This window comes from Ursus arctos, unplaced genomic scaffold (genome assembly GCF_023065955.2).
Source record: "Ursus arctos isolate Adak ecotype North America unplaced genomic scaffold, UrsArc2.0 scaffold_5, whole genome shotgun sequence".
NCBI lineage: Eukaryota > Metazoa > Chordata > Mammalia > Carnivora > Ursidae > Ursus > Ursus arctos.
Genome location: NW_026623067.1, coordinates 44,608,909 through 44,629,529, shown reverse-complemented (window position 1 = coordinate 44,629,529; position 20,621 = coordinate 44,608,909). Strand labels below are relative to the sequence as shown.

General features: G+C 37.0%; 2 protein-coding genes across 2 annotated transcripts in view; one reads left to right on the top strand and one right to left on the bottom strand.

Moving 5' to 3' along the window:
- MTREX (Mtr4 exosome RNA helicase) overlaps nt 1–15,135 on the bottom strand; it is a 92,910-nt gene extending 77,775 nt beyond the window's left edge. Inside the window, exons 1-5 of the mRNA XM_026498956.4 lie at nt 14,915–15,135; nt 8,434–8,571; nt 7,040–7,106; nt 3,320–3,382; nt 2,301–2,413 (exon numbers count right to left, since the gene is read on the bottom strand). Of these exons, the coding sequence (XP_026354741.1) occupies nt 2,301–2,413; nt 3,320–3,382; nt 7,040–7,106; nt 8,434–8,571; nt 14,915–15,048 (515 nt within the window). The 5' untranslated portion in view covers nt 15,049–15,135. The remainder of the gene's footprint in view (nt 1–2,300; nt 2,414–3,319; nt 3,383–7,039; nt 7,107–8,433; nt 8,572–14,914) is intronic.
- Nucleotides 15,136–15,330: 195 nt separating this feature from the next.
- DHX29 (DExH-box helicase 29) overlaps nt 15,331–20,621 on the top strand; it is a 42,428-nt gene continuing 37,137 nt past the window's right edge. The window contains exon 1 of the mRNA XM_026498955.4: nt 15,331–15,669. Coding sequence (XP_026354740.2) covers nt 15,489–15,669 — 181 coding nt within the window. The 5' untranslated portion in view covers nt 15,331–15,488. The remainder of the gene's footprint in view (nt 15,670–20,621) is intronic.

Genomic DNA, 20,621 nt, shown 5'->3' with positions numbered 1-20,621 from the left:
CTTTATACCACTAAATGCCTGTATTAGTAAAAGAAAGGTCTCAAATCAATGCCTTTACCTTTCCTCCCTAAAATACTAGAAAAAGGAGAGCAGATGAATGCCCCAAATCTGAATCTAAATCATTAAATAGAAAATAAGAAAACAGAGAAAAATCAACGAAACCAAAAATTTGTTCTTTGAGAAGATCAGTATGACTGATAAGACCTCTAGCAAACTAATCAGTAAAAAAATAGAGAACATTACACTGATGCCAAAACCAGAAAAAGACATTATAATAAAGCGAGAGACCAATATCCTTCATGAACACAGATGCAGAAATTCTTAACACATTTTTAGAAAATCTAATCCCATAATGTATCTACCAACAGGAACTTCTTTGGGGTTCCCAGATCCCACTGAAACATGGGGGGGGTTCCCCACTCACAACACCAAGCAATTCTTACTAGCAAGGTATCTTGAGAATCCAATTAAATTCCAATTCTCCCCAGAGATAGCATCAGATTACACAGTTTAAGGGCTCAAAGATTAAACTCAAAGACTGCTCTCCAACCCCCACTTCAGATGCCAATAGCAAGCCCCAGGCCAGTTACCTGTGCTTTTGACCAACTGGCTTCAGATTGAAGGTTCCAACAACTTCCTCCTTGGTACAGATCAATCTGCTAGAGCGGCTCACAGAACTCAGGAAACACTTACATTTATCAGTAGATTAAAGGATATAAATCAATAATCACATGAAGAAATATATGGGGAAAGGACGAAGAGCTCCTATGCCCTTCCTATCCAGATGCACAGTCTTCTGGAACATCTGTTCCAGGAACATCTGCACATGTTCACCAACCTGGAAGCTTCTTTTTGGGTTTTTATGGAAACTTCACTACATAGTCATGTCTAAGTCATTGGCCATTGCCTGACTCAACCCCTAGGCCTCTTCCATCTACCCTTCCTGGAGGTCAGGCAAGACAGTGGGTGGAACTAAAAGTTCCAACCCTCTAGTCACACAGGCAGTTCTCCTGGCTACCAGCCCCCCATCCAAAAGTGACATCATTAACCTAACAAAAGACACCTTTATTGCTCTTATCACATGAAATTCCAAGGGTTTTAGGAACAGTGACTCAGGAACCAGGGAGGAAGACCAAATAAATACATGAAATACATATTTGCTCATTCCAATGACCAAATAAGTATTTCTTATAAATCACAATATTGCCGTTTATTAATAGGGTTATATATATCACAACCTTGCAGGGTTTATCTCAGGATGGTTTATTATTTGAAAATTAATGTCTACATCATAGTAATGGGAAAAAATGCATTTGACAAAGTAGCTAAATATTCTGTATGCAGGCACGCATGCACGCACACGCAAACTTGGAATAGAGGGGAACATCCTCGATTTGGTAAAAAGCACCTGTGAAGGGTGCCTGGGTGGCTCAGTCGTCAAGTGTCTGCCTTTGGCCCAGGTCATGATCCCAGGGTCCTGGGATCGAGCCCTGCATTGGGCTCCCTGCTCAGCAGGAAGCCTGCTTCTCCCTCTCCCACTCCCCCTGCTTGTGTTCCCTCTCTCACTGTGTCTCTCTCTGTCAAATAAAATCTTAAAAAAAAATTTTAAAAAAGGCACCTATGAAACACCTACAGGTAACAGCATGCTGATGGAAGACTTAATATCGGTAACAAGGCAAAGATGTCCTGTCTTCATCACTTCTGTTCAACATTGTACTGGAAGTCCTAACCAGTTCAGTAAGGAAAGACATTGAAAGTATTTAAAATAAAAAGAGAGAAGAAAAGTATCTTTACTTACAGAACTCATACAGAAAAACTAAAGGTGAATTAAGAAACAAAGTTACTTTAAAATTTCATTTAAAAAGCACACGGAGAACAAGGAAAGAAGAGAGAAGCATGACATCCAGAAAACAATTAACAAAATGGCAATAGGCACATTTCTATTAGTAATTACTTTAAATGCAGACAGACTAAATTCTCCAATAAAGAGAGTGGCTGAATGGATTAAAAAACACACTCAGCTATATGCTACCTAAAGAGACTCACTTCAGATGGTAAGGACACACACAGACAGAAAGTGAAGGAATGGAAAAGAATATTCTATGCAAATGGAAACCAAAAGAAAGCAGCAGAAACTATACTTCCATGAAACAAAACAGACTTTAAAACAAAAACTACAATAAAAGATAAAGAACAGTATTACATAATAATAAAGGGGTCAATCCAACACAGGAACACCTACATATATAAAGCAAATATTAACAGACCTAAAATCTCCTTTAAATAGAAAAGCTACTCACTCAGCGCATACAGTTTTTCCTGCTGATGTATGTGCAGATACTAAAACAGACTGATTATTATCAACACATTGAATGGCTTCTCTTTGAAAAGCATCAAGAATGAACGGGTATTCCTATAAAAAGAAAATCGTAATATCTGCATGAAAATGATCTAACCATATCAGAGCACACTTAAAATCAAGAGATGTTACCCCCCAAAAGCATTCTGGGAGCATTTCTTTATGATTCTATTTAGGAAATATGCCACCCAATAGAGAAAATTAGGAAGAGTAAAAAAACACCTTTAATTAAACAGCAAAGAAGTTAATTCTACTCTCTATTTCTTCAATTACTTTGCTAATATACAAATTATATTAATTACAATATAGTAACATTACCATTTATCAACAACCTGTTTTGTGGTAGGCACTGTGCAACACATTTTCCGTGGATTACTATTATTAACGTTCCCAACAACCCCTAAAATAGGTATTCTTTCCTTTCACAGATGGGAATTCTGAAGCTCTGAAAAGCAAAGTTCCTCACTTAAGTTCACTCAGCCAAGGCAGAATAATACATCTACTAGACTTTTAAGAGTTTGTGCTTACTCCATCATTCTTCCTTCTGCATTTAAAGAAAACATCACTTGGAAAATTTGTATTAATCGTTTAAGTTCTATCAGAACTTCAAAATCCATTTAATACAGCATTAGAGTTTAAGTTTCATTAGAAGCTTATTAAACTCCCAAAACTGTATGTATGACTTAATGTACACGTCTTTTTTCCTAGAGAAAGGTTGATAATTTTCATTTGATTCTTTAAAAAGGTGGAGAATCATTACTTTCTTCTTTAAAAATCTCATCGCATGATTTTTTTTTTTAATCACGGTTGTTTACTGATTTGGTTCTCACTATAGTCTCAGGTGGCTTCCCCTTGGTTTATATATACTGGAAAGTATAATAAAAATCTCATTTGAAAGAGTTTAAGATTTTTAGAAAACAGACACAAAACCGTACAAACTGTACTGTCTAATGTACAGACCTTTGCAGCTTTTCCAACTCGAGGTTTAAGTGGTAAATAATCTTCATCTGCAGGAAGTGCAACCTGATGTTAAAAAAAAAAAATCACCAACTCACTATTTGGAGAACTGATACACTTAACACTCCATAATTAATGACAGTTTGAAAAATACAAGTGATAGTATTTGATACAGTCTTAGACACTGTAAAATTAAATAACTGCCTTTAAGAACAAGACAAGTGCTGGGCACCTGGGTGGCTCAGTCAGGTAAGTATCTGCCTTCAGCTCAGGTCATGATTCCAGGGTCCTGGGATTGAGTCCCTCATCAGGCTCCCTGTTCAGTGGGGAGTCTACTACTTCTCTCTCTCCCTCTGCCCCTCCACCCCCGCCTCGTGCACACACGCGTTCTCTCTATATCTCATAAATAAGAACAAGACAAGTGCTAAAGCTAGAATAATCAAAAAAATCTCTACTTGTGTTTATCTAATGGTAATGTAATTAAAACCCTTTAAGTTCATCTCCCTGAAGAAACTGTGTTATTAAGGTTTAGGACCTATCTTAGCTATCTTTGTATTTTCCACAGCCTGATACTAATGAAAGCTCAAAAAAGCTGAATGGACATAAAAAGGGATGTAACTATATGAAATAAAACTATGTAGAATAAAATGATACTCCCTATTTCCTAAAACAGAAAATTTATTTTCTCCCAGTGAAAATTAAGATCTGGACAGCAGTTCGTAATTTATCTAAATTCCCGAGAATTAAACCATTTAGTGTACAAAACCCCAAGGGCAAAATAAAATACACACAAAATTAGAAATAATTTATAAGAACAGGGGCGCCTGGGTGGCACAGCGGTTAAGCGTCTGCCTTCGGCTCAGGGTGTGATCCCGGCGTTATGGGATCGAGCCCCACATCAGGCTCCTCCGCTATGAGCCTGCTTCTTCCTCTCCCACTCCCCCTGCTTGTGTTCCCTCTCTCGCTGGCTGTCTCTGTCAAATAAATAAATAAAATCTTTAAAAAAAATAATAACTTATAAGAACAAAGCGTCAATAAGCAAGTATTACATGAGATTACCCATCTTAGAAATACTGAGAGACTGTGGACAAATTTCCAAGTCGATTACAGCTGACCCTTGAACAAGACAGGATTTGGGGCAACAACTTCCCCCCGCCCCACTCCACATAGCCGAAAATCCATGTGTAACTTTTGATTCTTCCAAAACTTACCTATTAGTAGCCTACGGTTAACCAGAAGCCTTACTGATGACATAGTTAACGCATAGTTTATATATATACTATATACTACACTCTTACGATAAAGTAAGCTAGAGAAAAGAATTAAGAAAATCCTAAAGAGAAAAATACAGTTCTAGTACTATGTTTATCAAAAAATATCTACTTTTAAGTGGACCTGTGCAGTTCAAAATCACGTTGCTCAAGGGTCAACTATGATCATAATAATGTGGGTAGTATTTCAAAAAGGACTAAGTAGACCCTCATTATAATTAAGAAAAGTGAAACTTAGTAAATTAGGAAACCTAATGAATAATTCCCAGTATAATGAATGTGTTAGAAGAAATGTGACGTTCTAAATGGAATCATGAAGGGAGACAACAGTTAGAATTTGGTATTTTATCCTGCACACGTTAAGAAAGAGTAACTTATCAAGTGTTTTTACTAATGAATGAATACTTTCGGGGGATAGAATAGTTTTCATTAATCTTTCCCTTAATATTGTATATTCACCTTTACTAGGATTCTAAGAAACTTCTAAGTAGTTTCTGATACCCAAGTAGTTTGATAGTTGGACAACCACTTATTCTAAATTTCAGGAAATGGCATGCTTTGTATAACTCCATCTCTTACAAATATGATCAAAGTGAGTCTATCCAAGAAAGCACAGCCGTTGGTATACTGACAAAATCAAATTTCTGGATCTGGAAATCTGAAGCCTAGACCCCAGATCATGGTATGATTCCTGTCAAACATAATCAACCTACAGTGCTATATGTGATGAGCTGAGTGACCCTCTCACATCTCTCCTGGTACTTTCTATGACACGAACAAAGAACATCGGTGGGAAGCAATTAAGATTTTAACTTCTGCAAGATTTAACAGAAGAACAACAGATTGTGTTTTCGCGTGTACAAGAATCAAAGAGTTTTTGTTTTTATTTTCTGAAAACAGTCTGGGTAACGCTAACATACGACAGGAGAGACACTAAGGAGTCAGAAAAATAGAAAACCAGCAAAATGATCAAGAGTCAAACCTACCGAAAAGTCACTGGTGACTTTTGTCACAGCAGTTTGAAAGAAATGGAGAAGAAATCTAATTGCAGTGTATTTTAAAATGAATGGCAAGTTAGAAAGTCTAGCAGGGATTTTCCTAGCAGAGCAGTCAAAAGCAACTCTGACTAGGGACCACATCTCTTTTATGTCTTCATACTCAGTGAATAATACAATGTCCCTGAGACTCAAAAGATACATACTCAATTAATGACTACCATAAAAAACAAAAAACATAGTGGCTGTAAAGCAACCTAGAATAAAAGAAGCTTCTGAATATTCATATGCTGACAGGAAAGAGCAAATAAAGAGATTCAATCTAGAAACAATCAAGGGTAAATGGAATGATCGAAGTCTTTGTGAAAGCAAGATAAATTACAACCAAAACAAGCCTCCTTAGTATTGCCTTTTCCTTTGAGTGGATGTGACAGGTGCAGATAGGCATGGTGAAGGAGGTTATAAACAGAGGACACTCCAACTTGATACCCTCAAGGACACTCCAACTTGATACCCTCAAGCCTCTAATGGAAGTAAAAGGTAAAGTTAGCTGCAAAAAGTGAGAAGTGACAGAAGGAGGGATTGCAGAGAATTGTGAAGGAAAGAAAGAACTTTTGACTTCTTAAGAGCAAATTTTGTACCCCCGCCATCTTTTTAAGACCAGAGCATTGAAAAGGGTCTAGTATAAGTACTGAATGAATAAGTGGGTATTACAACTGCCAAGCTGAGTGCTATTCTAAAGGAACATAAAGGAAATTACGAGAACAAGTGCAGAACAGGTATTTTAAAAACAAGGTTCTAAATGTCTATCGAAAGCCATTTTTCTCAATTTGGAATTACTCTGCTTACTCAATAAAGACTTTTAATAAGACTTATCAGTTACCTGCAATAATAACTTGTAAGGTATATTGTAAAGACAGAAGGCTTAGTATAAAGAAACAGTGTTACAGTTCCCTTATGACCTTAATGTTTTATAAAGTCTTACTTCTAAAGGATTACTAAAGCTATCAGAGACTACTACCTTGTGGCGAACAGTGAAATTGCAACATATCAGTAACCAGAGCAAGACATGTAAAAGCACATGACCTGTCAGTTGACTTGAGGAGTATAGGAATGAACGTGTACTCAACACCTACTCTGTGCTAGGTCCCTTACGCTAATTTTCTTCTATAATCTTCACAACTACCCCATGAGGTAAATCCCATTATTCCGAATTTAAAAATTAAATGTCAAAAAAGGTTAAGAAATTCATCTAAGACTTAGATAAAATGCTGTGTCAGGTTCTGAGTTCAGTTTAGAATACAAAACCCCAGCTCCTTCCACTGGACTATATACCCCACAGGAACTACTAGTTTCCAAAGCCCCTAAGACTAAACTGCTTGGTAATGATCATACTAGACAGTCCAAAATAAGCTCCTATTTATAACACCAACTTCCGATATACTCTTTGTGCTTACCTCATGTGTACACCCTTCAATAGTTTCAACGGACTGTACCTTGACTCTGGGCATCAAGTCTGCCAGACTTAAAAAAAAAATTATTAAAGTTACATTAAAATAAATTATTTTTCTATAATTAGATAATAAGCCTTCGATCTGCACTATTAAGGAAAATGACACTGCCAAATTATAGTACTAAAATGGAAAAAATTTGCTATTAAGAATATTCAAAAAATTTTTCCAATTACTCAAATCTATGCTGAGAATTCAAAATGACCAGTTAACATCTATATTAACAAATAGAGTACAGATGCCAAGCGGATTATTCAAAGAATTTTATCAGCGTAGTTTCAAAAACTATTTAAAAAAAGGAAAAAAAAAAAAAGCACCCCTCCAAAGCACTGTCACTACTTCAAAGCATGAAGCTGGTTATAAAAACCATTACATGATAGAGAGTACAAAATAAACTAGCTTAATACAGACATTGCTATAATTTATAGAAGTGTTCCCTATTCTCTTCAAAATCCTAAATTCTTATCTAGCTTCTGTTTACACTCTGAAAGGACAGGACTGTGGATAAACTGAAGAAAAATCATACTTCGGACAAAACCTAAGGGTTACTACAATAAGCAACGATTTTAAATTGCCAATTATTATATTGTAACTTATTCCACTAGCTTTGGAAAACGGTGCATCTGAAATATTTCAGTGACACATCTACCACCATTTATAGTAGCTATTTCTCCTAGCTAAAACAGCTAACTGGTTTAAAAAATTCACAGAAAGAGTGTATTTTTCATGGTAGTACCAAGCCAAAATATGGCATACAAGAAGAGAGAAGCAAAGCTGTGAAGCTTCATCACCTCAATAACAAACAGGTCAACCCAAGTAACTGGTAGCAACTTCTATGATGAGATGAGAAATATCAGCTATTTCAGTCATAGATATCCACGGGCCTCCCTCACTAATAGCAGTCTTGAGATTCATAGCCACTCTACTGCAACATGTAACAGTAAAAATCTAATTCCTCTTAATATTCTTTCTCACTTATACTTTCCATTGCGTCAGTTTTATTCTTTTCATTTATTCAACTCTCAGTGATCCTCTTCTTGGGACACTAATAAAAGAAGGAAATGTGGGGGTTTTTTTCTTAAAAAAAAAAAATCAGGCTTCAGGATTCTTACTCAAAGTGGATTCTAAAACATTAAAGAAGAAATCTTTTCTATATTGTCTTCCATTTTCCAAAGTTAAACAGATGTTCTATATTTTTGTATGAATATAACTAAAAAATATTTTTCTTCATTTAATTCAACAAATACTTTTGTAAAGTAGCAACATATAAGTAATTTTCCAGACTTTATGCAACCATCCAACTTAAGAGTTACTAACATTTATGACAATGGAAATACTACCTTAAATCTTCAGTTACTGATTCTTCCACCCTAGGCTTCTTTCCAAAAATGGGTTCATCTGTGCCCTCAAAATCTGCATCTCTCTTGGCTTTTCCAATATTAGTTGACTCTGACTGCAATTTACCATCAAAACGTTTCCTGAAAAGTAAATGATTTAGAATTAATTCTTCAGTATCAGTTCTTACTTTAAGGGTGATTCTATAAATTATTACTCCATTATATAATAGATGCCATTTACAGTTTACAGAAAATCATGGAAGTAAATACAACAAATCAAAACTAGCTAAAGCCCAGAATACCCTAACTAATAAAATTGAACAGTACTCTTGACATTTCGTATTTTCTTGTAAGTTTTGCTTTAAAAATATTCCACAGCTCACATTAACATAATTATTAACATCAAACTTTTAAAAATTATAAAACAACATTAAACATTTATCTACATGAGCACCTTCAATAAAAATTTAATGCTTTCGCTTGTCCCATATTACTATTTAAAGAGAAAATTTTTTCTTTGTGGTTGGATTCATTGGTCAAAAGTAGTGACAATAAACAGTACTTGGTGGACTAGATATCCAGAGAGGAATTCAATCTGACCTACATGCTTGTTACATTAAACAATTACATGTGGATTTTAGATCTAATTATGAAAGGGGAAACAACAAAGCCTTAGAAGATAAAAGTATTTTCATGTTTTACTAAATAGGACATAAAATTATTAACCAAAAATGAAGTCTGATAAATTGGAATGCATTAAAACTAAGAATTTCCGTTAATCAAAAGTTATCATTAAGAGAGTAAAGGGGCAAGACAAAGAGTAGAAGACATTTGAACTACATACAACTGACAAATGCCACATATCTAAATAAAATATAGAGGGTGGAGATTACAAATTTAAAAAAATAAGTAAATGGGAAAAAAAAAAAAAAGACCTGAACAGGCATTTTACCAGAGGAATATCCAAATGGCCAGTAGGCATATGAAAATAAGCTCAAAATAATTACTGACAGGGAAAATAAAAATTAGACTACACTGAATCAATGACTCTCAAATTTCTGAACTCTGAATTCTTTACAAGTCTTAAAAATGATGATTTCAAAGAATTTTGTTTATGTAGTTATACCGACTGCTATTTACCACAACAGATATTAAAATTGAGAATTTTAAAAATATTTCCTCTTAAAATAGCAATAACAAAACCGTAATGTTAACATAAATAACACCTGATAAAAAGTAAGTATTTTCAAAATGAGAAGAGCAGCATTGTTTTACAGTTTTGCAAATCTCTTTAATGTCTGGCTTAAGAGAACGTATCTGGAGTCTGCATCTGTTTCTGCATTCAACTTGCGATAGCTACCATCATGGATTTCATGAACAACGCTGAGCCAAAGTCAGACACAAAGGTATATATTCTGAATGATTCCATTTACATTATCTTCACAAACAGAAAAAAATAATACGTTATCAGGATAGTCACTTTTTCTGGGGGGAAAAGACGGATGTCTGAAATATTCTATTTTTTGTCCCAAATGAGGGTTACATTGGTATGTTCATCTTATGAAAATTCAGCTTATGGACTTATACATTTCTCTTTTTCTCTTTTACTTCAAGAGAAAGGTGTTTTGTTTTAAAGAGTAACAAATAGTAATGATGTATGCTTGAACAATCTTTCCATAACAAAGTTCCTTCTTTGATGCTTAGCAAAACCTGAAATTTGTAAATCTTATTGCTCCCATAGTCAGAAAGGGATTCACCCTTGTCACATATTTGTGGCTGACTAAAGTGAATCTCTTTTGAACAAGCCATCAGTATCCTTGAACCTCAGTAAAGTAAGGCATTTGGATGATACCTAAGATCCCTCTAGTTCTAACATTCTACTATTCTATCCTTGATAATCTATCCTTGAATTATTATCAATAATGTCAAAGTATCAAATGTCAAAACCAGACAACTAAAACTTAGCAGCAGCTGGTGACAACCATAAAACCGAAAAATTTAGTTTGCATAACTTTGAGCAACTTAAAACCTAAATTTATAGAACGCTTTCCTTCAGAAGAGCTATATGATTCATAACTATGTCAGACTTTCAGATCCTCAATTATTTATTTCTCTTATAGCTTGGGTATGTATGTCACATGTGGAACTTGCACACTTGAAACACCTGAGTTAAACAGAAGGATGGAAATAAAGTGTCAGAGATAACAAGCTTACTCTTTAAGTTTATTTTTTTTCAAGACTTTATTTTTTAAAACTATCTCTACACCCAGTGGGGGGTTTGAACTTACAACCCTGTGATTAAGAGTTGCACACTCTAGAGAGTGAGCCAGTCAAGCGCCCGGAAGAGTAAGTTTTTGATTTACTGAAACTGCATGAAAATGTTATTTCTAGACATGACATCATGGAATCCTATACAGAATCTTTTCTTATATAGGATATTAAAGTAATTGGCAAAATATGAGTAAATCCGTAGATTAGATAACAGCACTGTATCAGTGTTAATTTTCTAATTCTAATAATCATTCTTAGGATTGAGATATGGACCTCAATGTGGCAGAGAGGAGAGAGGCACCATTCTGCCTGCCACACTGTTGAAAACACAAAATGGTACATCTCCTGTGAAGAATTTGGCAACACCTAGCAAAATTACATACAGGTACCCTTTAACTTCATAATTCCATTTCTAGGAATCTATCCCAAAGAAAAAATGGCAAAATAATTTTAAAAATCAAAAAAAGGACAAACATGTACAAGACTATTTTTAATAGTAAAAAACTGAAAATAACCCAATATGTCTATTAAAAGAATACTGATGGAATAAACTACATTACATCCACATAAGGAATTACAACCATGCAGGTATAAAAAACAAAAAAGAGTTCTACATACTAACATGGAGTTATGTCTATTTCATCATGTTAAATGAAAAATGATGAAGAACAGTTTTTAAATGGCATATTTTGTATAACAATGAGTGGAGAAAACAGACACAGACATGCATGTGCACATGTGTATTTTTTAGAAAGAAATAAAGAAACCAAAAACTCAAGGGGAGGTCAGAAACAGGGCAGAAGACACAAAGATAAAAGAATGTACTGTTTTATACTTTCTATTTTGGAACTGTAAAATAATGTTTTACATAATTTCTTAAAAAATAAATTCTTACCAATCCTTAGAAGTAGAAAATAAATTGAAACAAATGAACAGAATAGATATCAAATTGGTAGCATAAATATTTAGAAAAGGAACTACTGAAGAGTATTTTCATTGTCAGTGTGATATTTTTTCTAAGGATAAATTCTATTCTGAATGGTAATACTACTATATATTGTTATTTTTTTTAACTATTATAATATATAAAGTTTAATTATGTAATTATCATTAGGGATGAAGATTTTGAGAAAAAAAAAGGATACAATTATCAAAGCCAAATAAAAACCCTGTAATATTAATTATGCTGTAAATGTCAGTATGAACTTTTTTTCTAAAAACAGTGATTCCCCAGTTCCTTCTACTCTAAAGGCCTAAAAGCAATGAAATCCTAAAGCAATGAGCACTCTAAGCACCAAATAACATTTCCCACTATAAGGAACTGAAGACCCTTTGGAGAGAGCAGATTCCGGGTTTGGACTGAATATGTATACTATGAGTCTAGAAAATCTTTTGCCAAAAAGCACAGAAGCTCTCAAAGCCTGACTAAGCTGGTCAAAGAACACAAGAGCCAATTTAAAGAGTTCTCATTGGTAGGAGTATCAAAAATAGTTAACGCAAATGACTCAAGTGTCTGTCAAAAGATGAAGGTATCAACATATATGGTATATCCATAAAACTGAACACTACAAAGCAACAAAGAGGAACTGGAGATACACACGTCAACTGAGTGAAGCTCCAAAGCAATGAGTATGAGAAACCACGCAAAAAAGGAATATACACTGTAGTATTCCATTTAAATTGAATTCTAGAAAATGCAAGCTGTTCTTAGTGTCAGAAAGACCAGGAAGCAGGGCTGGAGAGAGGGATGCACTACAAACAGGCATGCAGAATTTTTGGTAGTCTTGGAAATGTCATCTTGACTGTGGTGATGATTTAGGATACTTTAAATATACCCCAATAAAACTTTTTTAAAAAGAAAAAAAGAATGCAAAGGAGTGCAACACACCAAATCATAAAAATCCATTCATTCATCAAGAAACTAAACACATAATCACACACCCATGTTGGTCACCATTAGAAGTTCCTTAGGGCACAACTCATTTCTCTTCAAACTGAACAAGAATCAAGCATTTTCCTACCTTTCTTCTATGAACTGTATTTCAGGGTAAACAGCTGATAGGAGAATGTTCTTTTTTTATAGATGGATTTGATGAATAAATGCAAAAAGGACAAAAATAGAAAAAAAAAAATCACCATTTTGCCAACCACCATGGAAATAATGGAGCGAGGCAACAATCATGCTAAAGCCATTATGAGAGAAGTTGCTGAAGAGGGATAAGGTTGGTCTATTTTAACACTCATCAATCTTAAAAACTACATATGTCTCATGATGTAATGCAATTGAAGTACACAGCTGCACTATGAATTATTCCTATCTAAACTGAACCTGAATCTCATTAACTATTATCAGCGCAGTCCAATAAATACATATACAATGCAAACTTCACATGTAATTCTAAATTTCTAACCATATTAAAAGCATTAAAAATAAATGTTTTAATATATTTCATTTAATCCAATATATAAAAAATACTATCAATTCAGTATATATCAAGATACAAATTAATGGGGTAGTCTGCATCTTTTTACATTAATTTTTCAAGATCTGGTGTGTATTGTACATTCAGAGCACATCTCAATTCTGACTAGCTACAGTGTGTGTCACACCTACAGGCGCATAGTGGGTATTATACTGGACAGTTAAGCTTTAGATGTAAGGACAATTTACAGTAAATACTTAAGGATATAAGAGCTCGTTACATAACAGCATAAGAAAGAAAATTCAGGTTTTAGAGACTATAGAGGACAAAGGACCTGGTTTTTCATCTCAGCTATCCGTCCAAAAGACATACGGCCTATTCCATTGTTAGTATTCCATTGTTAAGGCCTGTCACTTTTTTTTCTTCACATTTTGTGCCTTTCCTATTTCTTCCTTCTGCCACCTTCTGACTTGAGATTCTTTTGATTTCCTGAGAAATAAAAATACTTCCTTAATTTACTGTCTTACTTTTATTGTCTTTCCTCTTTCAATATACTCTTAACAATCACCACCATGTTAATTTTCCTAAACTACCACTCTACTTACCCAGTCACCAAATTAGGACAAAAAAAAACACAAAAACTTATTCACCACGGTTTAAAAATGAAATTAAAGTTCATGTGCTTGATATTCAAGATCCTTCACAATCTAAAACCAATTCGTACTCTCAGTTTTATCTCTTGTTTTCCCAAAGCTAACACTCCCTCTAGCCCAATTTGGACTTTGAAAAAAAAAAAAATCTGCCCATGAGTAACAAATCATTTCCTCTTGCATGTAAGGCTCCCTGAATGACACAAATAGATATTTCTTTACTGAACCTGTATAGCAATTAACTGTATACACAACTTATTTTATCTCAATCACCTACTAACCTGTAAAATATGTACCTGTTCCCTCTCTTTATCAGGACTAAAAATTCCTTGAGAGCAAAATCATGTCTAATTTAATTCACTCTCCTGGTATCTCCCCCAGTGAACATTAAATTTTGTTGATAAACAATGAATCATCTTACTTTATTTAGAATCATCTTATTTTAATTCATGTATTAACTTTTTCTGGTGCTACTATGAACAATTCCGTACACTTTAAGGCAGTTTTATTCATCAGTCTATACTCAAGTTTAGGAACCGGTAAGTTTTAAAAATTTTCTTGGTAAACTCAAGGATAACCAGCTGTTGACAATATATTACGTGCTAAGCACCCTCAGGTGCTTTACATATATTATCTCCCTTGATCCTCACAACCCCAGTAGTAGGCACTCTCACGTTTTTATGGGCAAAAAAAGAAAGCCTGGAGATTAAATTTCTCTACCTTGTCCTGTAGTCCGTACCAAGTCAATCCAAGTCACGTTTTCTAAGCTTCTTAACCCTATACTGAACAGGTCATTAGTTTCATTTATTAGACTGTGCCAGGTACTGTGGGGTACAGAACCTAAGAAATACCTTACCTCCCCCTCCCAACCCCAGAGCGCACACCGCGGTAGTCAACACGCTAGGCGTTAAAGAATTGCAGTGGCTGGAGCTCACGCTGCCGGCGGACACCGGGGAACGCCAAAATCTCGATTCACCAAACCAACAGTCTTCCTCCTCCTCCAACATTTTCCCCAAACCCCTTCACTTCCCGACGCCACTCGATGTACACTCCAGTTACTCATGCTCTACAAAAGAACGTTGTATTTTCTCCCCTTGCAGCATTGAGAGAGGGGAAAAAAACTCCTGACACCTTCCTTACCCGCCCTTTTCCGCAGACCCCGGCGGCCCCTTCCATTTCCCCTTTTCTTTCTCCTTGTCTTTTTTAGATCCGGGCGCGGTGGTCGAGTCTTCCTCGAACACGCTGAAGAGTTCATCCCCGAAAGCGTCCGCCATCTTTCGGAGCTGGGAGACCAAAACTCCCTCCTACCCACGATGCTCTGCGAGCGCACCGGCAGTGACGCCAAGAGAAGCCTCAGCTGTCGCCCTTAGGAGACAAAAAGTAATCCGTCATACAACCATCCTCCAGAATTCTTCCCTGACTTCTTCTTATCTTCTGACTTTTCCTTTCCGACCACTACCCGGGGGCCACTTCCCTGACTTAAAGAGGGAGCGTGGAGAGGAGGCCCGGCACGCCGCAGGCACCTACGGGGCGGCGAGGAGGCGGAACCGTGGCGAGTCGGACCAATTGCAAGGCAGCGGTCGCCCAGGCCCCAGAAGCCCGGATGGAGGACGCAGGTTGGCGGCGTGGGACCCGGGGAATGTAAAGAGCACTTGGAGGCGGTGCTGCGGCGGTTCCGGGATCTGGACCGTGGCACTCTTTGCACAGTTGCAGCATGGGCGGCAAGAACAAGAAACACAAGGCTCCGGGAGCCGCGGCGGTCCGGGCCGCAGTGTCTGCTTCCAGAGCCAAATCCTCCGAGGCCGGAGCTGCTGGGGAGGCCCCAAACAAGAAGCCCGTGGCCAGGCCGCCCCCTGCCGCTGCCGCCAGCACCAGGGAGCCCCGAGTTAAGCAAGGTACGAGCGGTCCTGGAGCGCTGGGCTTTCCACCCCTAGCAGCTGCTGCTTTTTCCAGGAAAGAAGCCAGCGCAACTTGGGCGGGCCCTAGGTCTCAAAATTTGTATCTCCCACACCTGGAGCTGCTAGTTCCCTATCTGGTGGTTTTGTTCTAGGTCAGTGTAAGCTGTTGGGGCCTCCTAAGTTATGACAGTAGCTCTGTTGCCGCCTGGCGTTTCCCACCTACCCCCCCCTTTTTTTTCTTCCGAGAACAGAATAAAAATTGCATTTGTTCCGTCTCAGCAGGGATCCGTCCTGAGCGGTCACCCAAACTAGCTACGCTGATGCAGAGGGTAGGATGTGGAATTCCTAACCTCCTGGAGCCAGACCCATTTTGTACTTGCTCTTCATATCATTTTCAGCCAGGGTGTAGTGTTTTCATGGGTTATGGAAAAATCTGTAGTGAGAATTTCAGTACTAACACACCGAATATGGTTATAATCTGTTGTGGAATTATCGCCGATCTTTATCATAGCCATGCTGTTTTGGCGTACGGTGCAATTTGTCTTGATAACTCAGAGATTGCTGATTCCGGCTACAGATGAGGAGGCCCCTATTACAACTGATTCCAAAAGATGAGCAGGTGTACTCTGTTTTGTTCTGCTTGGCTTGTTTGCTTGTAGTTTTTACTGAAATATTGGTCCAACACATATTTATTGCGTATACAGATACTGCTGTATCTTTAACGATGTTAGGGTTGGGATGAGCAATACGGACACATCGCCTTTCATGGACCTTGCTAATGTAATGGCGGATAGAGACATTAAATAATCACACCAACATTGCTTTATACTTACTAAGTGCCACCAAAAAAAACTAAGGAAGAAAATTTAACAAGGTAACCTAATTTTTACCGCGGAGGAGGAGAGGTCATACATGGTCTCTTTGAAAAAGTTAAACTGAGATCAGGAGGACTAATATGTGTTAACTTTGTAAAGAATGGGGGAAGTAGTATCCCTGGCCGAGTTAAGGAACTCCATGTGCAAAGATCTTGAGTGAGAAAGGAGCTTGGGTCTTTGAGGTACTGCATCACCGAAGAGAGGGCGAGAAGTTGACCCTTAACAAACTTTCGCGTAGAAGGTGGATAGATAAATCTTTGCCCTACAATTTATTATGACTTTTTTGTTGTTGCAAAAAGGTGGTTTTATTAAAGCAGGGGTACAGGACCCATGGGCAGAAAGAGCTGCTGCCTACAATTTATTATAACATTTTTAACTACAAAGTTTTAATAACTGCAAATACGGATACATAGAATTTCTCTTCGGCTGTTATTCTGTAGCACTTTTACTCTCAATCAGCCTCTTTTGCATTCTTTTCCTGATATTCCTCTGAATTCTTTCAACTCTGTAATAATCATTTGTTCTATGTCTTCCCATTCCACCTGCCCCAAAATGTGACCTTCACCAGAGGTGTTAGACTTTGACAGTATAGTTCTGTCTCTGTAGCCTTTCTGGGGGAGTACTTCCATTACTAATTCTGTCTTGTCCTTTGTACGTGACTCCTCAGTCTCTCCAGTCCTGGTCTTTATTCTAATCCCAAATCAGCCATTTCTATTTTTACTTGGGTCTTTTGGCCCTATTTTGCAAGCCTCTCAAATTTAACTCGACTAATACTAAACTACTCTTTTCTCCCCACACTCGCTTTTTTGATTTCCTTGTTCCTATTTTCCACATTCCTCTTTATTCAATGTCAGTAGTTACTTTTAATGCCTTCCTTTCTTCCTCATGTGTAATCTCTTGCCCACTTCATTCAGTCTTGACTCATTTATCCTCTGTGTACACCATTTTAACTTTTCTTCTGTGCAGTTCACACCTGTCTAGGCGCTCATGAACTCCTGGAGTACCAACAAAGCCTTCTGATGGGTTTCCCCAACTCTGTTATTTTTCCTCCTCTAGTTTGTCCTGCATTCAAGCATCAGATTTATCTTGGAGAAACGCCACTTTGTTCATAGCACTTCCTCAGTTTCTTCCACAGTATCTTCACTGACCCTGTGATAAAGTCCATGCCATTCACCTAGCACCTAAAACCCTTTTTCCAGCCTTTTTACTAATTCCTTTATTCACTTACAGCAAATCTAGGGTATTTTCGTTGTTCCAAATGCAGCTATTGACTTTCTCCTCCTGTATTCTTGCCACTTTCTCTTAATGGAACACCACCTATCCTGCTGTCTTCCAAAATCCTGTAACAACCATTCCAGATGTCAACTACATTTTGAATTCTTCTGTATCCACAGCTCATTTATCATTGTTATTTGAATCATTGTTTTTGATGTCCAGGTCTTGCCTGTTGTATGTGAGGAAATATCCTACAAAATTTTCGGAAGTAGAAACTGTTTCATGGATATGTATCAATATACCTCAGTATCTATTCCAGTGTTGTGCATATAGTCATTAAAAATTTTTCTTGGATAAGAGACAAGACGAAATTCAGGGGAATTAAGGCTAAGAAATCAAGAGAGAGAAAATGAAAGGTTATCTATTAAATTTGTAGAAAATATTTTATAACTTAATATATATAGCAGTATATATAAATCTGTGAACAAAGATTGCCACACAGTTCTTCTTTTTTTTATTTTTTTCTGTTTGGATATTTTTATATAACATATCTTAGGCCTACTTTGGAGAAAAAACATTATCTCTGAACTTGTAGTTGCTAACGTGAGCGTAACTGTTCTAGTCCACTTCGTCTCTTACCTTTTCAAAAGTTTGAGGCATTGTATGTAGCATTACTATCTCAAAATTGTCCTCTCGTCTGGAGGTAGAGAATCACCACTGCCATAAAATGGCTCTTGGCACAATTCTCAGTATTCTCCTACTCCTGTTTTTTCATTTCATTTGTTCATCAAATAATTTTTGAATTGTTGCTATGTGCCAGGCAAGAATTAGGCACTGGGAATACCACATGAACTGGTCGGGGGAGAGAGCTAACAACTGTAAGGCTTGTATGTGTGAAAATCCTTAAACCTAGCTGACAGGTGAAATCCTAAGAGGCAAAGAAGACTGGGGGAGTAATGTCATGAGTGAACTCATAAAAACCATGATAAATATTTTTCAAATCAGAAAAAGTGTGACAAAGGGCAGAAAACCATGACTCGGTAAAGAATAAATTGGGTGGTGGAGTCTGTTTTTGCATAGAACACGGAAGGCTTGGGGCGCCTGGGTGGCTCAGTTAAGTTTCTGCCTTCGGCTCAGGTCATGATCCCAGGGTTTCTGGATTGAGTCCCACATTCGGCTCCCTGCTCAACAGGGAGTCTGCTTCTCCTTCTGCCCCTCACCCCACTTATGCTCTCTCTCTCTCTCTGTCTCTGTCAAATAAGTAAAGTCTTTTTAAAAAAAAGAACAGGGATTGCTTCCCTGAGGAAACTTCTATGCTGAGATGGTTTGAAGCATCCTGCTCTTAGAAAATCTGGAGACAGAATGTTTGAGGCTAAGGGGACAAGGGCAAAGGCCCTAAGATGGGAGTAAGCTTGGCATGTTATAAGAAAACAAGAAGAAGGTGTCTGGGTGGAATGAGAGGGGGCTAGTGTTGGTATTAAATGTAGGAGAGACTTCACCTAGTTTACATTTTTAGAGGATCAGATTAGTCAGGTGGTTCTGGCAGTGTGGACTTCCTCACAGACCTTGACTACTCAGGTTGTATCGTTCATCCTCATTTGTTCTCTAAATACTCTGTACTTCCCTTTCAGAGCTCATTTGGTTAATTAGTTGCTTAATTGCCCCATGAGGACAAGGACTGGGTCTTATTTATCTCTGTTTGTATCCCTTGGCTGGTTCAGATCCCTTGGCATTTGTATACTGTTCGTCAGAAGGAAACCAGAGTGCCTCAGTGCACCTGTCACCAGCATTAGCAACTGAAAAGTATTAGTGATAGTGGGCCATTATAATCACTCTGTGATGTAAAATGTAATACATTTTAAAAGAATATGTTGTGAAAGGAAGAGTATTGGGCAATAAATTGATTTTTGGCTGATGGTTTTTTTATTAGCTGAGTCATCTTGAAATCAATTCTGTGCTTCAGCTTTAATATTTTTGACAATAATGTGTTGCGTTCTGTGAAATATAATTTATAAATTTAAAATCCGTAATACTTTTGCCTTAGAGATACTGTACACTAACATCCTTACTTCCAGTCAGATTTCCAGTAACTCCCTGTGTGTGAAAAGGAAAACCACAGTGTTTGGAAAAAGGTCTTTAAGCAACAAGGAAAGTAGGTGATAAATCCTGTGCACCTTACTTGGCGAAAGAATGGGAACCATCTTTATACCATGGCCTGTTGACTTAAAATTGCATTTGAAAATAGGGTTAGTAATTTATACGCTTGAATATCTGTTTTCTTCTGGTGCCTTAAATTTTTCTTAAGTAACACATTTGAATCTGGTAGTAGAGAGCTGTTAGACTGACATTCTGAAAAGTTGGAAGCTGACAGGAAAGGAGACCAAAGAATCGCCAAATAGAAAATTAGAGCAGTTTCAGGGAATTGAGTAAGTTCAGTCTTTTTAGTAGCCTCTGCACGCCTCCAGGGACAATAATAGATATCCGTAATAGGTAATGCCTCATAAAAAGGTTCAAATTTTGCTGATTGAACATGTTTTAAGAAGAATTTGAAGTAGAAAAGGCCTTACTGGTTTACTTGATTTAATTGGTGATACCTCTGTAGCAAGATCTCACTGTTGCTTCATTTCCTCAGCATATTGATTAAAATAAAAACATGACCACTTTTAGGGACACATTGACAAGTGAATCTACACCGGTATTTGCGTACATTCCTCTCCTGGTTTTCTGGGGACTCAGCTCTTCTTTTATTTGCCCTCTGGAAGTTCACAGTATAAACTGACTTCAAGGAAGTAATATCGTCGGCTGTCTTAGGTGGAATGGCTGGAGGAGACAAATGAAAGCTTACTGCAACCTTCAGAG